Here is a 20728-nt window from a genome sequence, read left to right as displayed (position 1 = left end):
ATCTGGTTAAAAACAACCAACCAAATTCACAAGGAAAAAATGAAACAAATCTGGCAGAGGATGAAGTATCCAGTGAGTCACCCACTTAGGTTTAAACCTACCTAGGTTTAGAAGTGACTAGAAAATGTCAATTCTAGGACACGTCACTAGGGAATGTTTAATGCAATTATATGGAGCAGTGAAATATAAAGCACTGAACCTACGCTTGAAGCTGTCTGATGGAAAGAATGAAGACTCAAACCTTTCGCTTCACCTCACCTACTGCATGAAGATGGTAGGTGGAAGCAAAGAGCAGTCACTATAAAGTTGTGTTGCTTACAACTGTTCTTCAGTTAGCAGTATACTAGAAGAATAAAGTCAATGAAAATGCTTCATCTAGAAGACTGGCAAGATTCAGAGTTAGTTCAAAATTATGGAAATGAGCTATTTTTAAAGTCTAATATTCACATATTCTTTAGTATTTCACTTAACACTTGTTTACATCCAACAGATTTCTAATAACAAAATATTAGGTTAAATTTCCTATTAGTTTTACACTGGCAGCAGAGTTGTGAGTACACCTTCAGGCTCTTCTTGCATGTGACTTTTTGAAGCCAATACAGCTAGTTTGACTCAGATGACCTGTGCAAATATTTGGAACAAAAATTGAAAAATAAGTCCTGTAGTGTTGTGTCATACTCCTTTAATATCAGCAAATTTTCAGCATGTGCGTCCCATTCTGATTTCTCATCTATGCAGGTAAGTCAGAAGTACTAATTTCTGTACATGAGACACCTGCTTTAAATAGTCACTTAGTTCAGCAGAAGAGATAGTAGATGATAAACAAGCTTGTAATTACTTATTATTTTCCTTTAAGATGGTTACAGGAAAGTTTCTCTAGAGAAAATAGAAACTGTATTCAGTGAGGAACAGTCATTTTATTTAAACCTACTTCATGCATAAGCATGATTAAAAAAAACCAATTTAACTTTGGCAAATATCACAAAAAAAAAAACAAAAAAAAAACAAGCAGCCTATACAGAATGGTGAAAATGCCAAGGATACGGTTCTCCACAGTTTCACTGCCGAGTAAATGAATTTAGAAACCTTGCTTTGGCTACATCATTTATAACCATATAATTAAATAAAGGTAGTCTTTCACTATTACTTCTTGACTTCTCCAAGATCTTCAATGCTATCGTCATCCACCTGGGAGGGGGGGGAAAGCCAAAATACATCATATTAAGTATGCTTCCTTCATACATTTCCCACTCAGTACATGCCACTGAACAGGTAATGGAGTGTGGGGAAGAGAAGTATACAGCCCCATCTGAGATCCCCTGTTGACAATTCTATGCAAATGACACGTGCCTTCGGGCACATTGACTTTTGAAATATTTTAAAAGAGATTTTAAAACAAGAGGATGGCACTAAAAGATTCTTTAGGCATTCACTGTTAAGAAACATTCAGGAAGAAACCACAGATACTTGACATGCCTTCCACACTGTAGGATCCAAAGCACTAGGCAGTACATGCTTACATAGTTAATGATCCTTAGACAATGAAAACAATATTTGACTGTATATTTAATCACTTCTTAGCTTAATCAGTCATAGTGAGGAGTTAAACTACCGCTCTTTTATTTTTGCACAACGATGTATGCTGTGAAATATTAAAACATTTTGAAAAAAAAATCATTGGGAAAAAATAGAGGCTTCCAAAACTAGAATCCTCACAAAAGAAGCAGTTTATTACCTCAGGCCACTTCTCCTGGATTACATCAATAATATCATCTGTAAAATCCCCCTGAATGATGATTTCATCTTCTCCTGTTACTGAGGCACCACAAGAAAATTTCTGAGCAAAAAACCGTTGTGCTTCCTTAAGATCAATTTCTGTTGACAAGAAAATTAACAGTTTAAGTACAGTCATTGCAATACGAATGTCTTTTCAAATTTAAAAACAAAATTTAAATCATGTTTTCACTGTTGAGGGACTAGTGGCAGTTTACAGTTAAGACCATGTTACAATTTCCAGTTAAAGTAGAAAAAAAACCTCTGTTATTCACATACAGAACAATTCACTCTACAAATATGACAAACACCTAAGGCAAAATCATTGAGCAGCCTCTATATATTCTCTTTATGCAGGTCTGTGCACAGACAAGCTGAACAATGATCTTTTTGAAACATTCCTCAACGATTTTTGAGTTTGGCTTCTTGCAGTTATATACATATCCAGTTCAGATCAAGCAAATGCAAATTACTGTTCCCTCTGAAAACGGATGCTATTCTCACACAGAACATATGTAACTTACCTTGTTAATGCAACCAAGGTTACAGCTTGGTTGGTAAATTACCAAATTTAGTGATTAACAATAAAATATTATCATAGATGGGAAAATCATGATTAAGATGCTGGCAAATGGAACTAAAGCTATGTAGAACAGCATTGTTAGTTTACTTAGGTATTGATTAGTCTGCCTTACCAGCAAGTGCACATAATCAGTCTCAAGAATAGACAAAAATTAATCCTGGGTAAGGAAACAAGAAAGGGAGATAATAGGATAGAGGACAAGATACCTATACAGCAAGGAGAGAAACAGCTTCAGACTTGAGATCTTTTTATTAATATTAAACAAGCTAAGACTCTAGTTAATATAACGAGGTTAAAGGTAAGCACATCTAAAACCTCCAAAAACATTTGACAAAAGTCAGCTCACCAAATGTTGCCAGGCCACATACTCTTGTGACGTATTTTTTCTTTGCTCTAGGAATTTTAGCTATCGTAACTTTCTGTGGTACAGTCTTCTTTTTCTGCTTTATCTGACCTCTTCCACCTTTAAAATAGAGTATAAGGTTAGATTATTGGTTAGAAGTTATACTTGGAGAAAAAAGCTTAGAAGGTCAGATTTCATCACTATAAACAAAGGAATTGTTATCTCCCCATCCCTGTTCGTAAACAAATACATATTTTACACAATAAACATCTCACATTCATGTAAGAAGTGTCCCATTGCATCAAAGCATGATATTACAAGAAACAGAAATATATGCATGTCAAATTTCATTAAAATACAGCATGCACAGCAGGAGTCTGTTACAATTATGAAAAGGGGACTTTCTCATGCTTTAATTACTAACCACTGGATTTGGTCAACATTTAACCCCTTTCAGGAATTGCTCCTTAATAGTTAGGAACAAAAGATTACTTCTATGTTTTTCATGAGCTTAGCATACTTAGGGTTCACGTCTGACACAAACTGCTCATGTCCATTTATTGGTGCCATAAGGACTTGCCTACTCAAGCTGCTGTTAATCAGCAGACTAAGTTCTAGCTATCTGCAGGTATCCTAGTGCAAAACACAAATACATGTTAGCAGAAAAACACCATGCCTCTAAAACAGAGACTTGTTACAGTAGCTGACTACCTTACTTCCACATAAAGTAGTACCTTATTTACTATTTGTTTCTAGGTCAGCCTGAGGGAACACTTAACATATCAGCCATTTATTAGTCTGAGTAAGGCATGCAGAAGATGTATACAGCTCAGCAGGATTCTTTAAGTCAGATTAAGATCTCAGCTAACTGCATACACTCAAGTTACTCCAGGGTAACCAAAGCTTTTTGTTCTAGAGCCTTCTTAGCATGAAAACTTTCAAGTCAATGACAAGCAAACAAATCCTTTGCTGCTAAGTCTACCAGCTATTTTTCTAACATGCAGCACTCTCAGTTCCACATTACTAAAAACTGATACCTGATAATTTAAAACAGTAAATTTCTGCTATAAAATTTCTTCAGTATCTCAGTTTTGCTCATTCTCCTCACTCTTGCTTATACTTACTCTTATATCATCACGCTTAACAGTTTACCCTGTAATAATCATTTCTTCTAAAATCTAAGAATGTAAGAATTTTACAAGAAAATCACAAAGTAATTCAAACACTATTCTTTTATAACAAAAGCAGACCGAAAACAAACCCAAACACCCCATGTCACCCATAAAATAAATCAATGTTGAAAGAAAATGTTCTTAAGTCTGTGGAAAAGCATCTAATCTACAGAATGGAAATTACTGTCTTCACTACACATCCTGACAAGGTAAACATAACTAGTTGCAAAATCAAAACATCTGCAGTGATGTGTGGCTTACAAGCTGAAGCTTACTGGGCTATTAACAGCTACTTATGAAGCACTACAAACGCAACTGGCACTCCACAGGCAAATGCGTATTAAAAACTCTAGCATTCCAATTTATTATGAAAAGTATGTTAACTAGTTAAACAGAAAGAACTCTAATGAAGACAAATGTGTGTATAAGTTACTTCATATATTTTATACCTTCCAAAGTTGTTTTTGGAAATGGTTTTCATTAGCATTGCCACAAAAAGAGGTAATAGTTAATGGAGGCAGTGGTAATTTCTTTACACACCTGCTCTTTGCGATAGTGTTAAACACACAGAACCAAATTCTGTTACATGAATACTGGGGAGAGGTGGAAGAGGAGAAGAGAGAAAGCAGTGCAGTGAGGCATTATGAGAGGCAGGCAGTGTTTGTTCTAGTCTGCAAGCTGTCCTATATACTGCTGCTGAACGGGACAAAAAGAAGTATTTCAGGGCTGAAATGTCAGTATGCCAGCTGACTTTAGGTTGAGAAAAATTACTTCCTGAATAAGTGCTGCAGTAATGACAAGAACAATCAGATTAATACAAGAGTAGGTCATCTTTCAATTGCTATTATTACTATACACTTTTTTTTTAATCAGCCTATCTAATTGTCCCATCACTGTACCAACATTGTTACTAACCGAAAGAAACATTTATATATTCAATTTCTTTTGTGCAAAGCCATCTTGGGTACAAAGTGTAGGTAACAACCAAGATGCAAGGATGCTGTGCCACAGTCCAGACCAGCTGATTAGAAAAGGATGCCCCAAACTGCTTATAAATCAATACCACAATCAACCATGTAGACCTTGCCTCTCTTTTGCTTCTTCTTCTCTTCTTCTTCTCCTGCAGTTCCTTGGCCTTCTCCAACTCCAGCTTCCTGTTTAGGTGAGTTTTCTTAAATATACAAGAAAGAAGAGGGAGAGGAAAGAGTAAGAGAAATTAGTGGCCAGACTACCACACTCTTAAGCGATCAATTGGAATTTAACAAAGTATCACTGTACAGTACTTCCTGTTTCTGTAAGTGCAGCTTGCCTGATACTTGTTACAAATAACATAACAGTTGTCCAAATCAAACTTCTGACATTCAAAAAAGCTTTATCTCAAGTACATGGTTAAGATTTCAGAACAGTCTCTTCCCATAACAATTTACAGAATCAGGGGACAGAAATTAATGATAAGTGTTACTAAAATTCCATATGAAAAGTCAAAACATTCAACATCGTTAATATTCTTTTTCAAAAATTCACAATAGACAGGATAGACATAAATTTGGATAAATTAATTTCATCAGTTGATGGAAAACAAGTGCACTTATGACTAGCTACAGTAGGAAATTTCTCTCTAAATCCTAAGAAAGCACAAACATTACTTCTGTAATCACATATAATTTGTCCTATGTTTTCTGACACTATCAAACTTACTTTTACAGCAACCAAAGCATGCTAGAGTCTCAAAAGACTGATTTAACTTTCAGACTTGATACAAGTGAAAAAGTTCAAAGATTCATGAACAAGTCTAAGAGCATATATCTTCTCAGCTTGAAAGCAGAGAAAGATTCTTACCTACTGTAAGTTTTGCAAACTCATCTGGAAAATTCTTTTCTAGCCATTGTCTACATTTTGTCACATCAGGCATGTATTCGCAGTACTAAAGAAGAAAGACCAAATGAACACTGTCAACCAACTAACTACAAAATATGTCACAAACAAATTCAGATTGTTTGCTATTCAGCTCAGCCGTTTCTCTTTAAGGTGATTAAATACCAACACAGTACTACCATGTAAGAAGTTTCATGACACCTTAAGGAAGACAGTGGCTGAAGCAGAGAACCGCCACACTTAAAGAAAAGCCAGCAAAGACCAGAAATAATCACCATAATCAGGAATCATAGGACAGGAAGACAACAAAGAAATTCGGACAGACAACAAAAAAAATGAACTCACCTCTGTTGGCAATGAACAGACTGGAGAAAGATGGGAAAAAAAAGATTACAAAAGATGTTCTCCACTTACAACTAGTGTTAAATTCAAACCTATATTTTAAAGTTTTGGGTGACTTATGTCAATTTCTGATTATAATCATGCTAACTCAGAGGATTACTGATATCACTCCAAGTTTCAATTTTCTCTCAGTAGTCATTTGCTGAGACACTGTGCATTAGGATAAAACTCTCACACAGTGAGAGTAATCAAATCAATGAAGGAAGCAAAGAAGATGCTTTGACACAAGATACAGAAAGAAACACTAGTTCTACCTGAAGCAAAAAAATGCACCTAATAAAACACCGCATAATTTGATTTGTTTTCCTTTTCAGGAGAGTAGATACTCAACTTTAGAACACACCCAAACCAACTGTGCAAACTGTTGTACAAAACAGGGATTCTCAAGTCCAAAGCACAACAATCTAGTTATCTAAAACATAACTTTCAAGATTATTTACTTTCTTAAAAGTCAGCCATGTAACAACAAATGCAGTAATGAGCAAAGCACAATCCTAAACATAATGTATCAATTTAATTAATTCTAATTTCATTTCTTATTACTTTACTGATTGAGAGAGGCCTTTTTTGTGTTAAAGATTTTACTAGCTTTCTGCACGAACAGAGCACTGTGCAACAGTTTGTAATCTCAGTACAGCTCCTGTCAATGCAACTGTTTACATATAAAAAGACATTAGTATCTCCACCTTTCAGAGAAAGGGGAACTCATCTATTCCACCATAAATGTTTTAGAGAGAATACACAACATAACCTATTTTAGAAAGAAGATCAGAAAAGGCAAGCTGATCACTATCTTCTGAATAAAAGCTCATCAACAGCAGATTCTCTCATTCTTTCTGCTAGGCTGCCCTTATAAACAGCACATCATAAAAATCACGAACAACTGCACCTTCAACACTTGCCTCCACAGTAGAGAACTCGAAGAGGATAGTCAGCGTCCGACTTGGCACCGCTCCTCACATCTCCTTTGCAGTCAGGAACCACAGGCTCAGCTACATCTGTAGCCATCTCACAAGCCTGCAGGTCACAGAAGGAAATAATCAGGGCTTAACTTTGAATTTAAAATTATTCACATCTTCCCAGCACAACAAAAATCCCAGCAATTGACAGAACTAACAAGACAGAAAAAAAGATGCAATCATAAGAACAGCATGATAATCATGGCAGGAGAAACAGGATGGCAGAAATAATGAAAAAACATGGACACACTGCTTGCAAAAGATATGAAGCAGTAAGGAAACCCAGTACATAAAGGAAAAAACAAAGCACTAGGAAATGCAACAGAAAAGGAAGAAATATGTTTGAGAATCACATTAAGGCAATGGCAGGTGAGCAGTGGGAATGCTGGAGGGGGGAAGGTACAAGTACATCAGCAAGACAAAGCCGTCACTTAAATCAGCATCTGAAAAATCCAAATCTGATGCTAGGATGGGGGGGGGTGCGGGGGGGGGCATGGGGAAACAAACCAAGCACAACCCACTAACACATTCAATAATGGTTTACATGCACACGTTTTCCAGGGAAAAAGTATAGAAAATAGGAGTCAACAGACAACAACGAAGGGGGTTGCAAGGCACAAGGATGTTCCCCATGAACATGAGAGCAGATGGGATTTGTGGAAGACTCAGATCTAGATTGTTGTAAGAGCTGCATCTGGGCAGTGCACAGAGCTGAAGGAAAATGTCAGGGCACCAGAATTTATGGGGTTCACAGTAGGGGGATCACAAGGAAAGACAGTAGAGGATCACTGGTGGCAACAAAAAGGATGCTGGAGTACCAAGGGAGATGATAAATGGGGGAGGATGGGTGCTGTGGTGTTGAGGACTAACAGTGACAGGCGGCTAGGGAGGCAAAGAGGGTACTGGGTCACCAGACTGGATGAGGGCCACAGCGAGGGAACATGGCAGGAGAGAGGAGTCAGGGCTGGGGAGACAGAGGCTGCTGGATACCAGAGGTGGGGCAGGCTCAGGTGAGAGGAGAGGAGGAGGCTCAGAGATGAAGGAAAGAAATATGCTGGGGAAGCAGAGGGGAGAGGGAGGGAGGATGCGGGGGTACAGGAGGTGAGGGGTGGCCACAGCGAGCTGCTGGTCACAGGGAGGGGGCTCAGGGTGCAGCGCAGGGAGGGTGCTGAGGCAGCGGGGAGGGGATGTCGGAGCGCAGGGGTGAGGGGGCGGCGTCCTCCCGGCACGGGACGCCAGGGCAAGGCCGGCTGCCGCGCAGACGGAGCTGGGGGACAGCGCGGCTCCCGCAGGAAGGGGCCGCGGAGGTGGCGGCGGCGCGGCGTTACCCGGGCAGCCCCTCAGGCCGCGGCGGCGCGGGGGGCGGCGGTGGCAGCTCCTCCTCCGGCGGCGGCGGCGGCGGCTCCCACACAGCGCGCAGCACGTGCACCCGCCCCAGCGCCGCCGCCGTCTCGCGAGAGCCGCGCGCGCGCGCGGGAGCGTAACCGGGAAAGGCGGAGCCTGGCGCTACACGGTGAGCGGCTTGTTCTGAGCCTTCGGGCGTTCCGTAACTGAGGGGAGGAGGGTGGCTGTACGCCGCCGCCAGCCATAGGCTACGGGAGCACGTGATGAGGAGCGCTACGGGGCGGCGGAGTGGCCAGCCGCTGCCGCTTCGCCGCGGCGCCGAGCCGGGAGGCAGCGCGCGGCCGCCATGCCTCGCTACGCGCAGCTGGTGATGGGTCCGGCGGGCAGCGGGAAGGTGAGGCGGGGCGGGCGGCGGCGGCGGCGGGCGGCGGCGGCGGCGGGCGGCGGCGCGGGCGGCCCCTGACCCGGTGTGTGCGCCTTGCAGAGCACGTACTGTTCCACCATGGTGCAGCACTGCGAGGCGCTCGGCCGCGTCGTGCAGGTGGTCAACCTGGACCCGGCCGCGGAGCTCTTCAGCTACCCCGTCATGGCAGGTGAGGGGCGGGCCGGGCCGGGCCGGGCCCCCCCGCCTCGGGGGGATCCCGGGGGGGTGCGGGCCGGGCCCCCCCCCGCCTCGGGGGGGATCCCGGGGGGCTTTGCCTGAGGGGGAGCCCCGGGGGATGAGGGGAGGGGGCCAGGCCCCTTTGCCTGAGGGGGAGCCCCGGGGGACGGGCAGGGCCAGGCCCATGGGTAGCTCTGATCTGCCTGTGAAGACAGGATGTGTCCCACACTGAATGTGAGCTTTAGCATTTTGTATGTGTTTATAATAACTTATGTGTATATATTATATATATGTATATCACACATATATGTTGATGTGTATGGCCAGGCAGCATAGGTAAATGAATAAGGCTGAGCTGTCACTGCAGTTTAAGACACGCTTTCCTACCTTGGTACAGCACAAAGACATTCAGCACAGGAAAGCAGAGTGAGGTTTCTGGAGCGCAAACAGTATCTGAGCTGCCTGTTGGGTCTTCCTGCTGCTTTCCGATACCTAGGTTTCAAATGAGAGTTCTTGTAAGACTTGAGCATGTTACAGTAACCGACCTCTGTGTACCACTGTAAACAAGTGTCCTAGAAACGTATTATGTGTCTTGTTCCAGACATCCGCGAGTTAATAGAAGTGGACGATGTTATGGAAGATGATTCCTTAAGGTTTGGTCCCAATGGTGGCTTGGTGTTTTGTATGGAATACTTCGCCAATAATTTTAACTGGCTGGAGGAGAGCCTTGGTCATGTGGAAGATGACTATATATTGTTTGATTGCCCAGGTAAACAAACATTTGTATTTTAATATAACCTTCTTTTATCATATTTAAACATATTTCGTATGCAGTATAAGATTAACAATGTGTTTTTGGTGGTCACAGTCATTTGTACATGTTTTTGTGTTGTAAACAGGTGTCAGAATCACTTTCAGATGTTTCAGTAGGGAACTTGGTCCTGATTAATTTGGATGGCTGCAGAGATTTTTTTGACAGCATCATATGCTGTGGGAATACTGTAGCAACTCCTCATGCTACTTGGAGATCAATAGAGGAAAATAAAACCTTTATTCTTCTTCCATCTCTCCAGTATAAGTTCATCCAAATACAGAGTTGTCTGAAAAGAAGGATCATGCTCTTTGTAACAGCTTTTATTTATTTTTAAGAGTAATGTGCATACTTCTGTAATTGGTAACTGTGAACTAGTGTATGCTTCTTTATGTGTTAGCTTTACATTTCTGCATAGTAATATTTTAAGTGTATCCTAGGTCAGATTGAACTCTATACTCATTTACCAGTGATGAAACAGCTTGTGGAGCAGCTTCAGCGGTGGGAATTCCGTGTGTGTGGAGTTTTTCTTGTTGATTCTCAGTTTATGGTGGAATCTTTCAAGGTATCTTTTTGAAATCTATTGTTAAAATTCATATTAGTAGAGAAACAAGAAATCCAAGTAATGTAGGAAGCTGGGTTTTTTTTTTTTTAGCTTGGAGAGTGCTAACTGCAGGTGGGGTGGGGGTTCTAATTGCTGTCATCACCTGCCTAGTGAGCAGTTATGGAAAAGATCAAGCCATTTCCTTCTTGAAGATGCACAGCAAAAAGATTAGAGGCAACAGACACAAGCTGCAGCAAGGGAAATTTCAGTTGGATCTGAGGAAAAAATCATGCACTGTAAGAGTGATCAGGCTGGAACAGAGATCCAGTGAGATTGTGTAATGTATGTTCCTGGAGTTAGTCAAAACTTGAGTGGATGAGATCCTGAACAACGTGATCTGACCTTGAAGTTGGCCCTGATATGGACTAGATGATCTTTAAAGGTCCCTTCCAACCAAATTTTTCTGTGATTCTATAAAACTTTTTCAGATCTGAAAGAGGGAATGCCCCTTTCCCAGTCTAGCAGTGAGAATCCTGAGAAGAGCTTTAAGTTTTGTTAGATGCCACAGGAAAGTACAGATTCAGATTTGAAACTCTGGAAATAGATGGCAGATGGAATCTTCAGCATCTTCCTTTTCCAGCAGAGAGAATGATTCCCACTTTGGCCTTCTGTCCATGTTTCATATTTTCAGTAGCTAGTTAGTGGTCACGTTCTGCATGTTGATGTTGTGTTTGTCTGTACTTAAATATGTCATTTTTTACATTCCTGTAAGTTTATCTCTGGAATTCTGGCAGCGCTCAGTGCAATGATATCTTTAGAGATTCCACAGATCAACATCATGACCAAAATGGATTTGCTGAGCAAGAAAGCGAAGAAGGAAATAGAAAAGTAAGTTCCCCAAATACTTTATAGTGTAACGTCTGGAGCTAAACTTCACTCAAAATTCAGTCCCACAATTAAAACCTACTTTTTTTGGAATGAGAAAAGATGCTGTTGTTTTATATTGAACAGTCTTTATATGTGTGGGATGATAGGATGCTTATAGAAGATTCAAAAGCATAGCTCCATACATATACATATTTACTTTTTTTCTCTAGCTACTTATCTTCTGTTAAATCATTATCTAGAAGCACAGTGACTTACATGTCCTTCAGCAAAGGATTCTTTTGATGTTAATGATGACTTTTTTTCCTCTCAGGTACTTAGATCCAGATATGTATTCCATGATTGAAGATTCTACAAATATATTAAAAAGCAAAATGTTTAAGAAACTGACCAAATCCATATGTGGTTTGGTAGGTGTATTGCTTTTTGTTCTAACTGGTACTCTTAAATTCAGTCTGGTATTTATAAACCATACTATATGGCTACTGACTTCCTTGCTGTTATAGATAATATGTATACTATAAACATTTTCCCCCCTAAAACTATGTATTTACACAACAGACTTGCTAACAATACCAGGATCTAAAAGATTAGCAACTTTAGAAAACAGATTTATCTAATTTATTAGACTCACTGATGGGCAGGTGTTTTAATTGGGGGAATGTCTCTGGTTTGCAGTGTGGTTTTAAGTAGTATATTGGGAGTCCAGTTTGGTTTAAAGAAGTGGCTTAGAGTGGTATGAGTGTAAAAGAACTAACTTGCTTCATTCTCTTACTAATGTCTTCTAAATGTTTTCTCTAGATTGATGACTATGGTATGGTTCGATTTTTACCATTTGATCGCTCTGATGAGGAAAGTATAAACATAGTTCTGCAGCACATAGACTTTACCATTCAGTATGGAGAAGATCTTGAATTTAAAGAACCAAAGGTAAGGTCCTCTGATGATAAGATGAAAAATGAAAAAGGACCCATAATATAGGTCATAAAATAAATATGTCCTCATAATATAAATTGTCCTTTGACTTGTTCAAAAAATGCATTGAGTCTATGTGTTGTGTATAAGCTATCTTATGCCATGTACAATGCAAGAAGACTGTGTCTTAAAATCAGTTCCAAGCTCTGTCTAATTTTATTATTCAGATCATAAATCCTAAGGAACAGATTCAGTACTTCAGTTTTTTCTTTTTTTTTCCCCCATTCAGTTCTGTACTTGTGAAATATGTAAAATACTTGCATCTAGATATTGATCCATGCAATTTGGATTGCTGTAGAAATAAACTGCTTTTCAGAAAGCTTTGCTACTTATTTTATCAAATCATAGTAGACATTGTTCCTATTTTGTGTGTGTGTGTGTGTGTTGTTAATAATTACAATGGCAGAGAACAGACAAATTACTGCAGCTACTGAGAAAAGAGTCAGGTTTTACTTATTTGTTTTCTCTCTGGTAGGAATATGAAGAAGATAAATCTGCTCTTGTTGATGAATATTTTCAAGATCATGTGGATGAGTAAAATACATTTGAATGTATGCATGTTTTTCTCAAGAGGAAAATATCTTGGTTGTAAAATATGTCAAATATCATGTTTGTGTAGTTGGTTTTTTTTAATCTGTAAGTTAACTAAAATTTCTAATTAAAAGTGATCCTGTATGATCTCATAATTATTTTAATAAATAATTTCATTCTTATGTCTGTGGTATAAAATATGTATGTATTACTGCCGCTGTATCTAAGTTCCCAACGTACAGTTGTCTCATTTAAGCAAAGCACATTTGGAAAAAATCAGTTGTTTGCAGAACAGCCACAGCCAAATACAAATAATTTATAATAAATATTTAGTTCTGGCTAGTTTGTTCCACTATCAGATAATTTAAAAACTTGTTTTAAAGGGTGAAGAATGTACTTCATGAACTGAATCTGCAGTAGGGAAGGAGGTAACTGGCAGCTTCAAAAGGAAAACTGATCACTAGGTGGACTCTTGACCTTGAAAAAGATGAATATTTTACATTCACTTTGGTGGAGCGCATATTCTAAGTCATCTTCTTAAGGCTGTTTTTGTACAACTCATGTGGCTTTAAGTGTTTTTTACATTGTTAAAATCTTAAAACACAGTAAAATACTTAAAAAAAAAAAAAAATCAAATCAGCTTGAATAGAAATCAGTGCTATTCTTGTACAGTCACTGCAGAAAGTGTATTACTTAATGAGGGATTTGGTAACTTAAAAGATAAGTAGCTGCTTTTTTGCCCTGAATAGAGAATTCATACTGCTACTATGGACATTGTGACCTGTATACTAGAATATATGCTGGCTTCACAGAGAAGCAAAATTAAAGCACTTTATCTTGGAAGAACATAATCAGTGAAGTAACTAAGTAAAAATTAAATAAGTGAATACCTTAGAAGTAATACCTAAGTAAGTTAATACCTTAGAGGAATTGTCCCATGCCATCTGATCCAATGCAAAGGTGCCTTCCCCCTCATCAGTATTTGTGCGCTCAGCCTTGCCAGCTTTATGCATTCTAGAACAAATCTCATAATATTCACCATTCTTAAAAGCTTATGTCCCCTAGTCAGACATCATGGTCACCAGAAGGGGCTGAAAAACTTAACTCTTCAGGCTTAAAAACATAGTGCAAAAAAACTGAATATATTTATTTTTAATTATTATTGTGAAGGTTAACCTCATTATGTGAGAAGTCTTTTATACCTGAGTGTAGCTAATCATGTATGTGGGTGCTTATGCCTGAACTATGCTTAGGATTCAGCAACAAGTAGCCAGTGACTGATAAAAGTTTGCCAGTGCAAACCTAAATCCAGACATAAGCATTTTTGAGTTGTACTGGCTGAATGAAGCCATGCAAATACAGGGGAAGCTTTGGTGGCTTAGCTAACTTCCAAGCTTACGCATCCTTGGGATGAGTCATGCCTGTGGAGCATTGAAAGGAGAAACATTAAGTTCTACAGCTGGATTACTCTGACTCAGTTTCCACATCTCCCTGCTTTTTCTCCCTGACTCATGCAATGATGTTAAGCTCAGTCTTTTACCTGGGGACAAATTAGGCGGGCTGGGTCACAGGGAAGGTTATGCTTAGGATTATAATAGAGGAGTGGATAGCTCACTGAGGCTCCAAAAATATTGCATCCCTCCAAAACCCAATCCAGCACAGTAGACCCACTTGTGTGCTTCCTTTGCAGGTCAGGTCACAGTAAGAGATGGGGAGGAGTGATGCATATCATACACACAACACAAAACAAAGGGCCCCAGTCTGGTTCACGGTGCTTTCTGTGCTCTTAGGAAGCTCTGACCCCCGGGGAAGGAAGCTTGCCTCCGTCAGCAAGGAAGTGAGATCTCACAGCTGCTTGAAAGAAGGCAGCATAGCACAGGGGGCTTGAGAGGGCTTTACTTGCAGTGCCAGCCAAGGCAAAGGGAGAAGGAGGGGGAAAATGTGACTCCAGAGAGAAAGAGTGAACAAATCCCCCAGCCGTGTGTGATTTCAAAGCATATTCTCCCACCTTGGCTATGTTTCTGCAGGGAGCTGTCCTCTCTGGGCGGTGCGAGTTACAGGCCTCTCCTCTGGCTTCCCCTCCTTGCACCGCCTCCGCTGCCTCATTTCCTGCAGCGCAGGCAGAAGAGGAAGGCTTGTTGCGAGCTTGTCATTGCTCCCCTCCTGCCCGGCCCTGCCAAATTGCATCCTGCCCTTCGAGATGCCGGTGAGGAGAACCTGCTGCACTCGCACCGGCGCACTCTGTGCTTGGCCTGCCCCAGCTGCTGGGGGAGAGGGCAGGAGGGCTTGGGGGAGAGCCGGCAGGCCTGGGAGGGCAGATGCTACCCACTGCTGGGTGTTACACGGCTGGGGTGGGGGGCAACAGGCTTTACTGCTTAGGCCTGATCACAGGCAGTTGCATGCAGGCAAGACGGGGCTGTAGCTGTGGGGAGCCTTGCTGGGAAAGGGCAGTTGCTGTTTATGGGAGGCTGCTGTGAGGCTTGTATCCTTCTCTTCTTCTTCCTCCTGTGAAGGTTCCTGCTTGTGTCTCTGGGGCACAGCTAGCTGTATTTCTGCAGTTAGAAGGGTGGCAGTGCTCCCTCCCCCCCCAATCTCTGGGCACTCCCATCTGGCTCCAGCAAGAAAGATGGCATTAAAGCCGTGCTTTGCTATGGTTTAGTTCATACCATCTTCCTCATGTTGAAATACACTGATTTCCTGTTAGATGCTGCTTATGCTGTTGCTGTCCCTTAGCTGCACTCTCCTGATCCCATGCAAAATGACTGCTGTGATGGGAAAGGCTTCCTGGTGGTCTGGAACTGCACAGTGTGAATGTTTGGAAGGTGTTTTCAATTAAACTCATCAGTTTTTAAAAATCTGTTTCCCAGGAAGAATCTTGTCATTCACACAATAGTCTCTCTCTCTCTCTTTTTTTTTTTTTTTTTTTTGTTACTGACGAATACCAGTTTTAAAGAGCTTGGGTGGGTCTATTTTGGTATTTTGTGGATTTGAGATAAGCCTGGATTTATTATTGTCCATTATTATTAGTTAAACATGGAATAAAATACAACTTTTTCTAAGGACTAAGTAACTTTAAAAAATTAATTTCCTTCATACAATTCTATAATGGAAAGCCTGGTAACATAGGCAGGAGAACAGGGCTGATACCACCTCAGAGCTGTGCCAAGTAGGCTTAGACAGCCTGAGGGTAAACAAATGCATGTACATTTAAAATACCAGTTTTATCGTATCTTCCACTACTGCTGCCATGACCAGTGTCTGTGATGACTCTTTTATGGTCTTCACCAGAATGTCATTGAGAGCTAAGCCTAATTTGAAAATAGTAAAGTAGAAGTAAAACTTTACTGTGCAAAGTAAAATTGTTGGAAGCATCACTAACTGAACTTTGAATCCTATTTAAGGGACATCCAGGAGATACTTAAGAACAGTTTATGTTGCCACGAGGACAATGAAATGCCTATTTTCTGTAACATTTGTAACCTTCCTTCCCCTCTGTCTATAGGCTTACCATTCCACTTTAATGGATTCTGATACCAAGTTAGTTGGGAACATGGCACTGTTACCCATCAGAAGCCAGTTTAAAGGCCCAGCACCTCGGGAAAGTAAGTTTATGATACTATTTGAAAATTTGTTTTCCTATTGCTCGTAATCATGTCACACTTTGTTCAAAGCCAACTCTTAGCACTGCTCTGGTATACTAGGTATCTCGAGTATCAATGTCCCTGAGCAGATGGGATGAGAAAATTACGGCCAAGATTTAACCAGGCCTTTTAGATCTTGATTCTCAGAATGAAGAAAGAAGCCATGGTTTTGAAATGGAGTGCTTTTCAGTTGGCAGAGGAAAAACGTTTTTAAATGTTTAAGTGGTGCAAACTAGGAAAAATAATTACCATAAAAGTTATCTGGAAAAAAACTGTACTCTCTACTCCCTAATTCTCTTGTTTTAGAAACAATAAATAAATAAATAAAAAGCCTACAGTTTCCATTTTCGTGCTTCCTCCTTGGGTGCTCTACAGTCAAGTTTTACTGTGGTTTTCAGTAGGCTTTGAGGAGGACTTTAACTGGTGTGAACCCTCCGACGTAAGAGGAAGTGGAGGTTGAGCTAAAGAGAACTAGCACTTTGTGGGGCTGAAGCTTGAATGTTGCTGTTGTGCTGAAGGATGAGGAGTAAGATAGAGAGCACTTAGAGTACGCAGCTTCAGAAACTGCAACTTAAATCCTGGGCATCCAGAGTCCACTGAAGAGTTTTACAGGTAGCCTGAAATGGATTCCACTTCAGCAGTTCACGTAGCCCTTCCCAAGCATATCTCGCAGTTGTGCGGTGTTTTAGTTTAAAAAGGGAAACACTTCTGGTTTTAGGCAGTCTTGTGTTTTAGCAAAAGCAGATGAAAGTTGCAAGTGAGTTTGCCACTATATATTGTCCCCTCCTTTTTTGAAAGAGGGTAATGAAGAAGTTTGATTGTGGTGTTATATTTTCTCCAAAAATATTTGTCTGCTCTCAGAAGACTTTTATGCTGATAAATTATTCAGCTGATATTAGGAAACAGTATGGAATTGCTCAATTGTTGCCCTTTGTGAAGTGAGAAGCCATGGGGAAAAGGAAGAGAGGGGAATTAAAACTCCTGCTAGAAGTAGGAAGTTTAAATACTAAGGTCTGAATTCACCAGTCTTTCACACTAGAATGGTTACAGCATACTGGTGTTTGTTTTCTGCCTTTTGTAAATTGCAAGATATGTCTTTGCAAGAATCATTGTTTATGTACTTCCATAAATAAAAGTTATGACTGAAGTAGTATGCAGTAGTCCACTGTTTAACTCTCCATTTCTTTTTTGTTAGCTAAGGACACAGATATTATAGATGAAGCCATCTACTACTTCAAAGCTAATGTTTTCTTCAAAAATTATGAAATTAAGGTAATTTTTTGAGATACTGTACATTCAGAAAGTCTTTGAAGATTTGGTGCTGTACATATGAATTTATTTGCAATACAGTAGTTCTGCTAGTTAATAAAAACACCCATTCCCCTCACCTAATTTTTTAAGTTGGTAAATGTCTTGAACTGCTAATTCCTCTCTTGTAAGGAAACTGTAAGCCAAAAATGACTTGAACTCATTCCTGTTTTAAGCTTTTATCAGTTCCATAAAGTTTTCCTTACTTTAACAGTGCTTCCTCCTTACTTTAACAGTGCTTGAGGACTGTGTTACTTTTATTTTGCAGAATGAGGCTGACAGAACATTGATCTACGTAACTCTGTACATCTCTGAGTGCTTGAAAAAGCTGCAAAAGGTAAGAGAACAGAAATTTGAGTGAAGGAGGGAAACTGAATCTGTTCTGGAGATTGTATGTAAGGGAATGTTTGAGGATACTCTCCTCATAGTGGCACAAGTAATACTATTCACCTCAGTGCCAGCTGTCAGATCCACAGATATTCCAAAGCTGTGGACTGCCAAGATGTTGCATTGCTATCCTTAATGAATCCTTATATGTTATAGATTGATGAAATATTTGGGTCTAATGCTTCCTAAGTTTTTGCTTGCCTCTTTTTTCTAGTGTAACTCCAAAGGCCAAGGAGAGAAAGAAATGTACACATTAGGAATCACTAACTTCCCAATCCCTGGGGAGCCTGGCTTTCCACTTAATGCCATCTATGCCAAACCTGCCAACAAGCAGGAGGAAGGTAAGAATAGTAATAATAATAAAAAAAAACTCTGAAGGCTTGCTTTGGCCTGGTGTTTACCAGCTACATTTTTGTGGCTGTGACTACAAAAGTGACCCATACAATAGCACTTTCTAGATCTGTAGTTCTGTCTTTGAGTGCCCCATAACCCAGATATTTTGACCTCAGGGGCCCAGTGTCTCACCTGCATCTGTTGATCCAACAGAAACAACAAGGAGTGAGTTTGCCTCTTGCATCAACATGATTGCTAGCTAAATCCTGTAACTGAGCTGCAGCCAACTGTTGTGCTGGCAGAATAGGAAGCCCACAACAATGAGCAAAGGTAACTAAGGGAAGAAAACAGTTTAGATCATCATCTTTACTGATAAAAGTGTCTTAACAATCCCAATCATGGCTGTAAATCGAATAAACAAACTCAACAACTATGTGTCTAACTTGCACTTTCTGCTTTAAAGTGGTATCTAATGCTTCCCAGTTAAATTCGACTTGGTGCTGTCTCAGTTTACACCCTATTTTTTGTTGTGCTCTGTTTCAGAGGTGATGAGGGCCTACTTGCAGCAGCTGAGACAAGAAACTGGTCTTCGGCTTTGTGAAAAAGTATTTGATCCTCAAAGTGACAAGCCTAGCAAGGTAACAGTATAGTATGATATTCACAGAATTAATGAGAGACTTGGTTTGTCCTTCCAGAAACATGTGGAGAGAAGTAAGCTGATCAGGTGAGGGATGAGATGTGGGTAATTTTGGAGCAAGCTTCCCTGGTTTTCAAGGCTAGTGAAAGAGAAGACTGCAAATTATCATTAAATTTAATTTCTAATGTACTGAAATAGCAAATGCCATTTTAGGCTACTTTAAAAAGCAGGGAGGTAGTGTGTCTGGTTAAATTCTTTAATGTGTTGCATACCAGTTGTTAGCTGAGGATTCTTTGTATTTTCAGACAGAAATTCTCAGGCATAGAAGATACTGCTCATGTTTCCAGTGGGTTCTGAGTTGATGACTTCTTTGAAGTATACCAGTATGTTTCATATCCAGATTAAAAAAATGGACAGGCATTAATTACTTCCTGCCTGTGCATCTGTAAATGTGACTTCAGTTAACATTAGTCAGGCTAACTTCATTTCAGAAGGATAGCTTGCTGATGCATCCCTTTCTTTATTATTATATTGGACCATATAGTAGAATGTCTCACTTTATTTTGATGTCTGCAGCCCTCTATTAGAATTCCTTGGGTCCACTATGATCATCCTGATCACCTGACATTCTAGTAGAAACCAGCATGGAAAACTGAATGTGCAGAACTGCATCTTTAACATTTGTCAGTTGTCAGAGGTTGAACACTTGAAATTCTCATTTCGTTTCTTATGGAAGCTAGCATTTTCTGATTTTGCACTTGCTTTTCCAGTGGTGGATCTGCTTTGTGAAGAGACAGTTCATGAACAAGAGTCTGTCAGGTCCCGGCCAGTGAAGAAGCAAAGCCGCAACAACGTTAGGCATTTCCACGAGGTGTATAAAGTATTTTGCCTTTATTTTGGATATATTTTGTACCATGGAAGAATTAAGTGCTTATGAAGAAAAAAAAATCAGTCAATGCGGAAAAGGAGGAAGTAGAACAAAAAAATCATTTGAGTACTGTAAACAACTATTATTAAGCTGGTGCTTAATAAATGATTTATAATATGCTGTTTCAGATACAGGTTGCTTTATTATCTGTGGCTACAGCTAACATTTAACTTTTTTTCTCCCTTAAGAGAGGAGGTATGTAGGGAGCTGTGTAATTGCTCTACTGGCTAGAGTTTTGCTACTGTGTCCCTGGAAAACATGCCTCTCATGCTATGTTGTCAAGTTCTGTGACTTTTACATTTTTTTTCCCAATAAACTTAGCTTGTGGTTATTGTGGTAACTGCTTTACATCTTCAAAGAAATCAAGAGTTTTATCTTTGTGAAAAGGTCTTCATTTCTGCAAAATGGGAAAGTAATCAGTAAGATGTGAATCATTTCTGTTCAAAACAAGGAATTAATACCAGGGCTTTAGTCTGCAGTACATGTTTTTTTTTAAAACAACTCTTCCTTTGCAGAACAGTGCTCCACTGTAGAAAGACTCCTTCAAAGGGTATCATGAATAGGTTACATGCAACTTAGTCCAAGGCTGCTTTTGCGATGGCAGGTTCACTCAGGTATAACCACAGCATGATCCTGGTAACAACTGAGTTTGTTTTGATCACTCAGATGATTTACTGAAAAAGTGTGAATCTGAGT

The 20728-nt window shown here is 40.0% G+C and overlaps 3 protein-coding genes across 4 annotated transcripts; 2 read left to right on the top strand and 1 right to left on the bottom strand.

The window, feature by feature from the left end:
- Positions 1–665: 665 nt before the first annotated feature.
- On the bottom strand, positions 666–14875 carry DENR (density regulated re-initiation and release factor). Of its 2 annotated transcripts, XM_062589838.1 has the most exons (10): positions 14807–14875; positions 11551–11643; positions 9440–9544; positions 7051–7165; positions 6092–6111; positions 5711–5795; positions 4959–5042; positions 2703–2819; positions 1736–1875; positions 666–1188 (listed from the first exon to the last, which is right to left on the bottom strand). In XM_062589838.1, exons 3-10 carry the CDS (start codon positions 9458–9460, stop codon positions 1144–1146), a joined length of 627 nt encoding a protein of 208 aa, XP_062445822.1. In that variant the 5' UTR covers positions 9461–9544; positions 11551–11643; positions 14807–14875; the 3' UTR covers positions 666–1143. The 2 variants fall into 2 exon arrangements, with proteins under 2 accessions (XP_062445822.1, XP_062445823.1); XM_062589839.1 differs by lacking the exons at positions 9440–9544; positions 11551–11643; positions 14807–14875 and adding an exon at positions 8436–8563.
- On the top strand, positions 8722–13124 carry GPN3 (GPN-loop GTPase 3). The gene is made up of 8 exons (XM_062589837.1): positions 8722–8845; positions 8936–9044; positions 9654–9821; positions 10304–10428; positions 11180–11295; positions 11606–11702; positions 12094–12222; positions 12743–13124. Exons 1-8 carry the CDS (start codon positions 8798–8800, stop codon positions 12803–12805), a joined length of 855 nt encoding a protein of 284 aa, XP_062445821.1. The 5' UTR covers positions 8722–8797; the 3' UTR covers positions 12806–13124.
- ARPC3 (actin related protein 2/3 complex subunit 3) lies at positions 13736–20363 on the top strand. Its single transcript, XM_062590355.1, is given in 9 exon segments — positions 13736–13758; positions 14826–14936; positions 14938–15004; positions 16301–16400; positions 17635–17711; positions 18016–18084; positions 18349–18475; positions 19011–19105; positions 19875–20363. Coding segments are annotated over 9 exon segments (732 nt in total). The 3' UTR covers positions 19938–20363.
- Positions 20364–20728: the final 365 nt, after the last annotated feature.

This window comes from Rhea pennata, chromosome 17 (genome assembly GCF_028389875.1).
Source record: "Rhea pennata isolate bPtePen1 chromosome 17, bPtePen1.pri, whole genome shotgun sequence".
NCBI classification, from domain to species: domain Eukaryota; kingdom Metazoa; phylum Chordata; class Aves; order Rheiformes; family Rheidae; genus Rhea; species Rhea pennata.
This window is presented reverse-complemented; position numbering and strand designations above follow the sequence as displayed.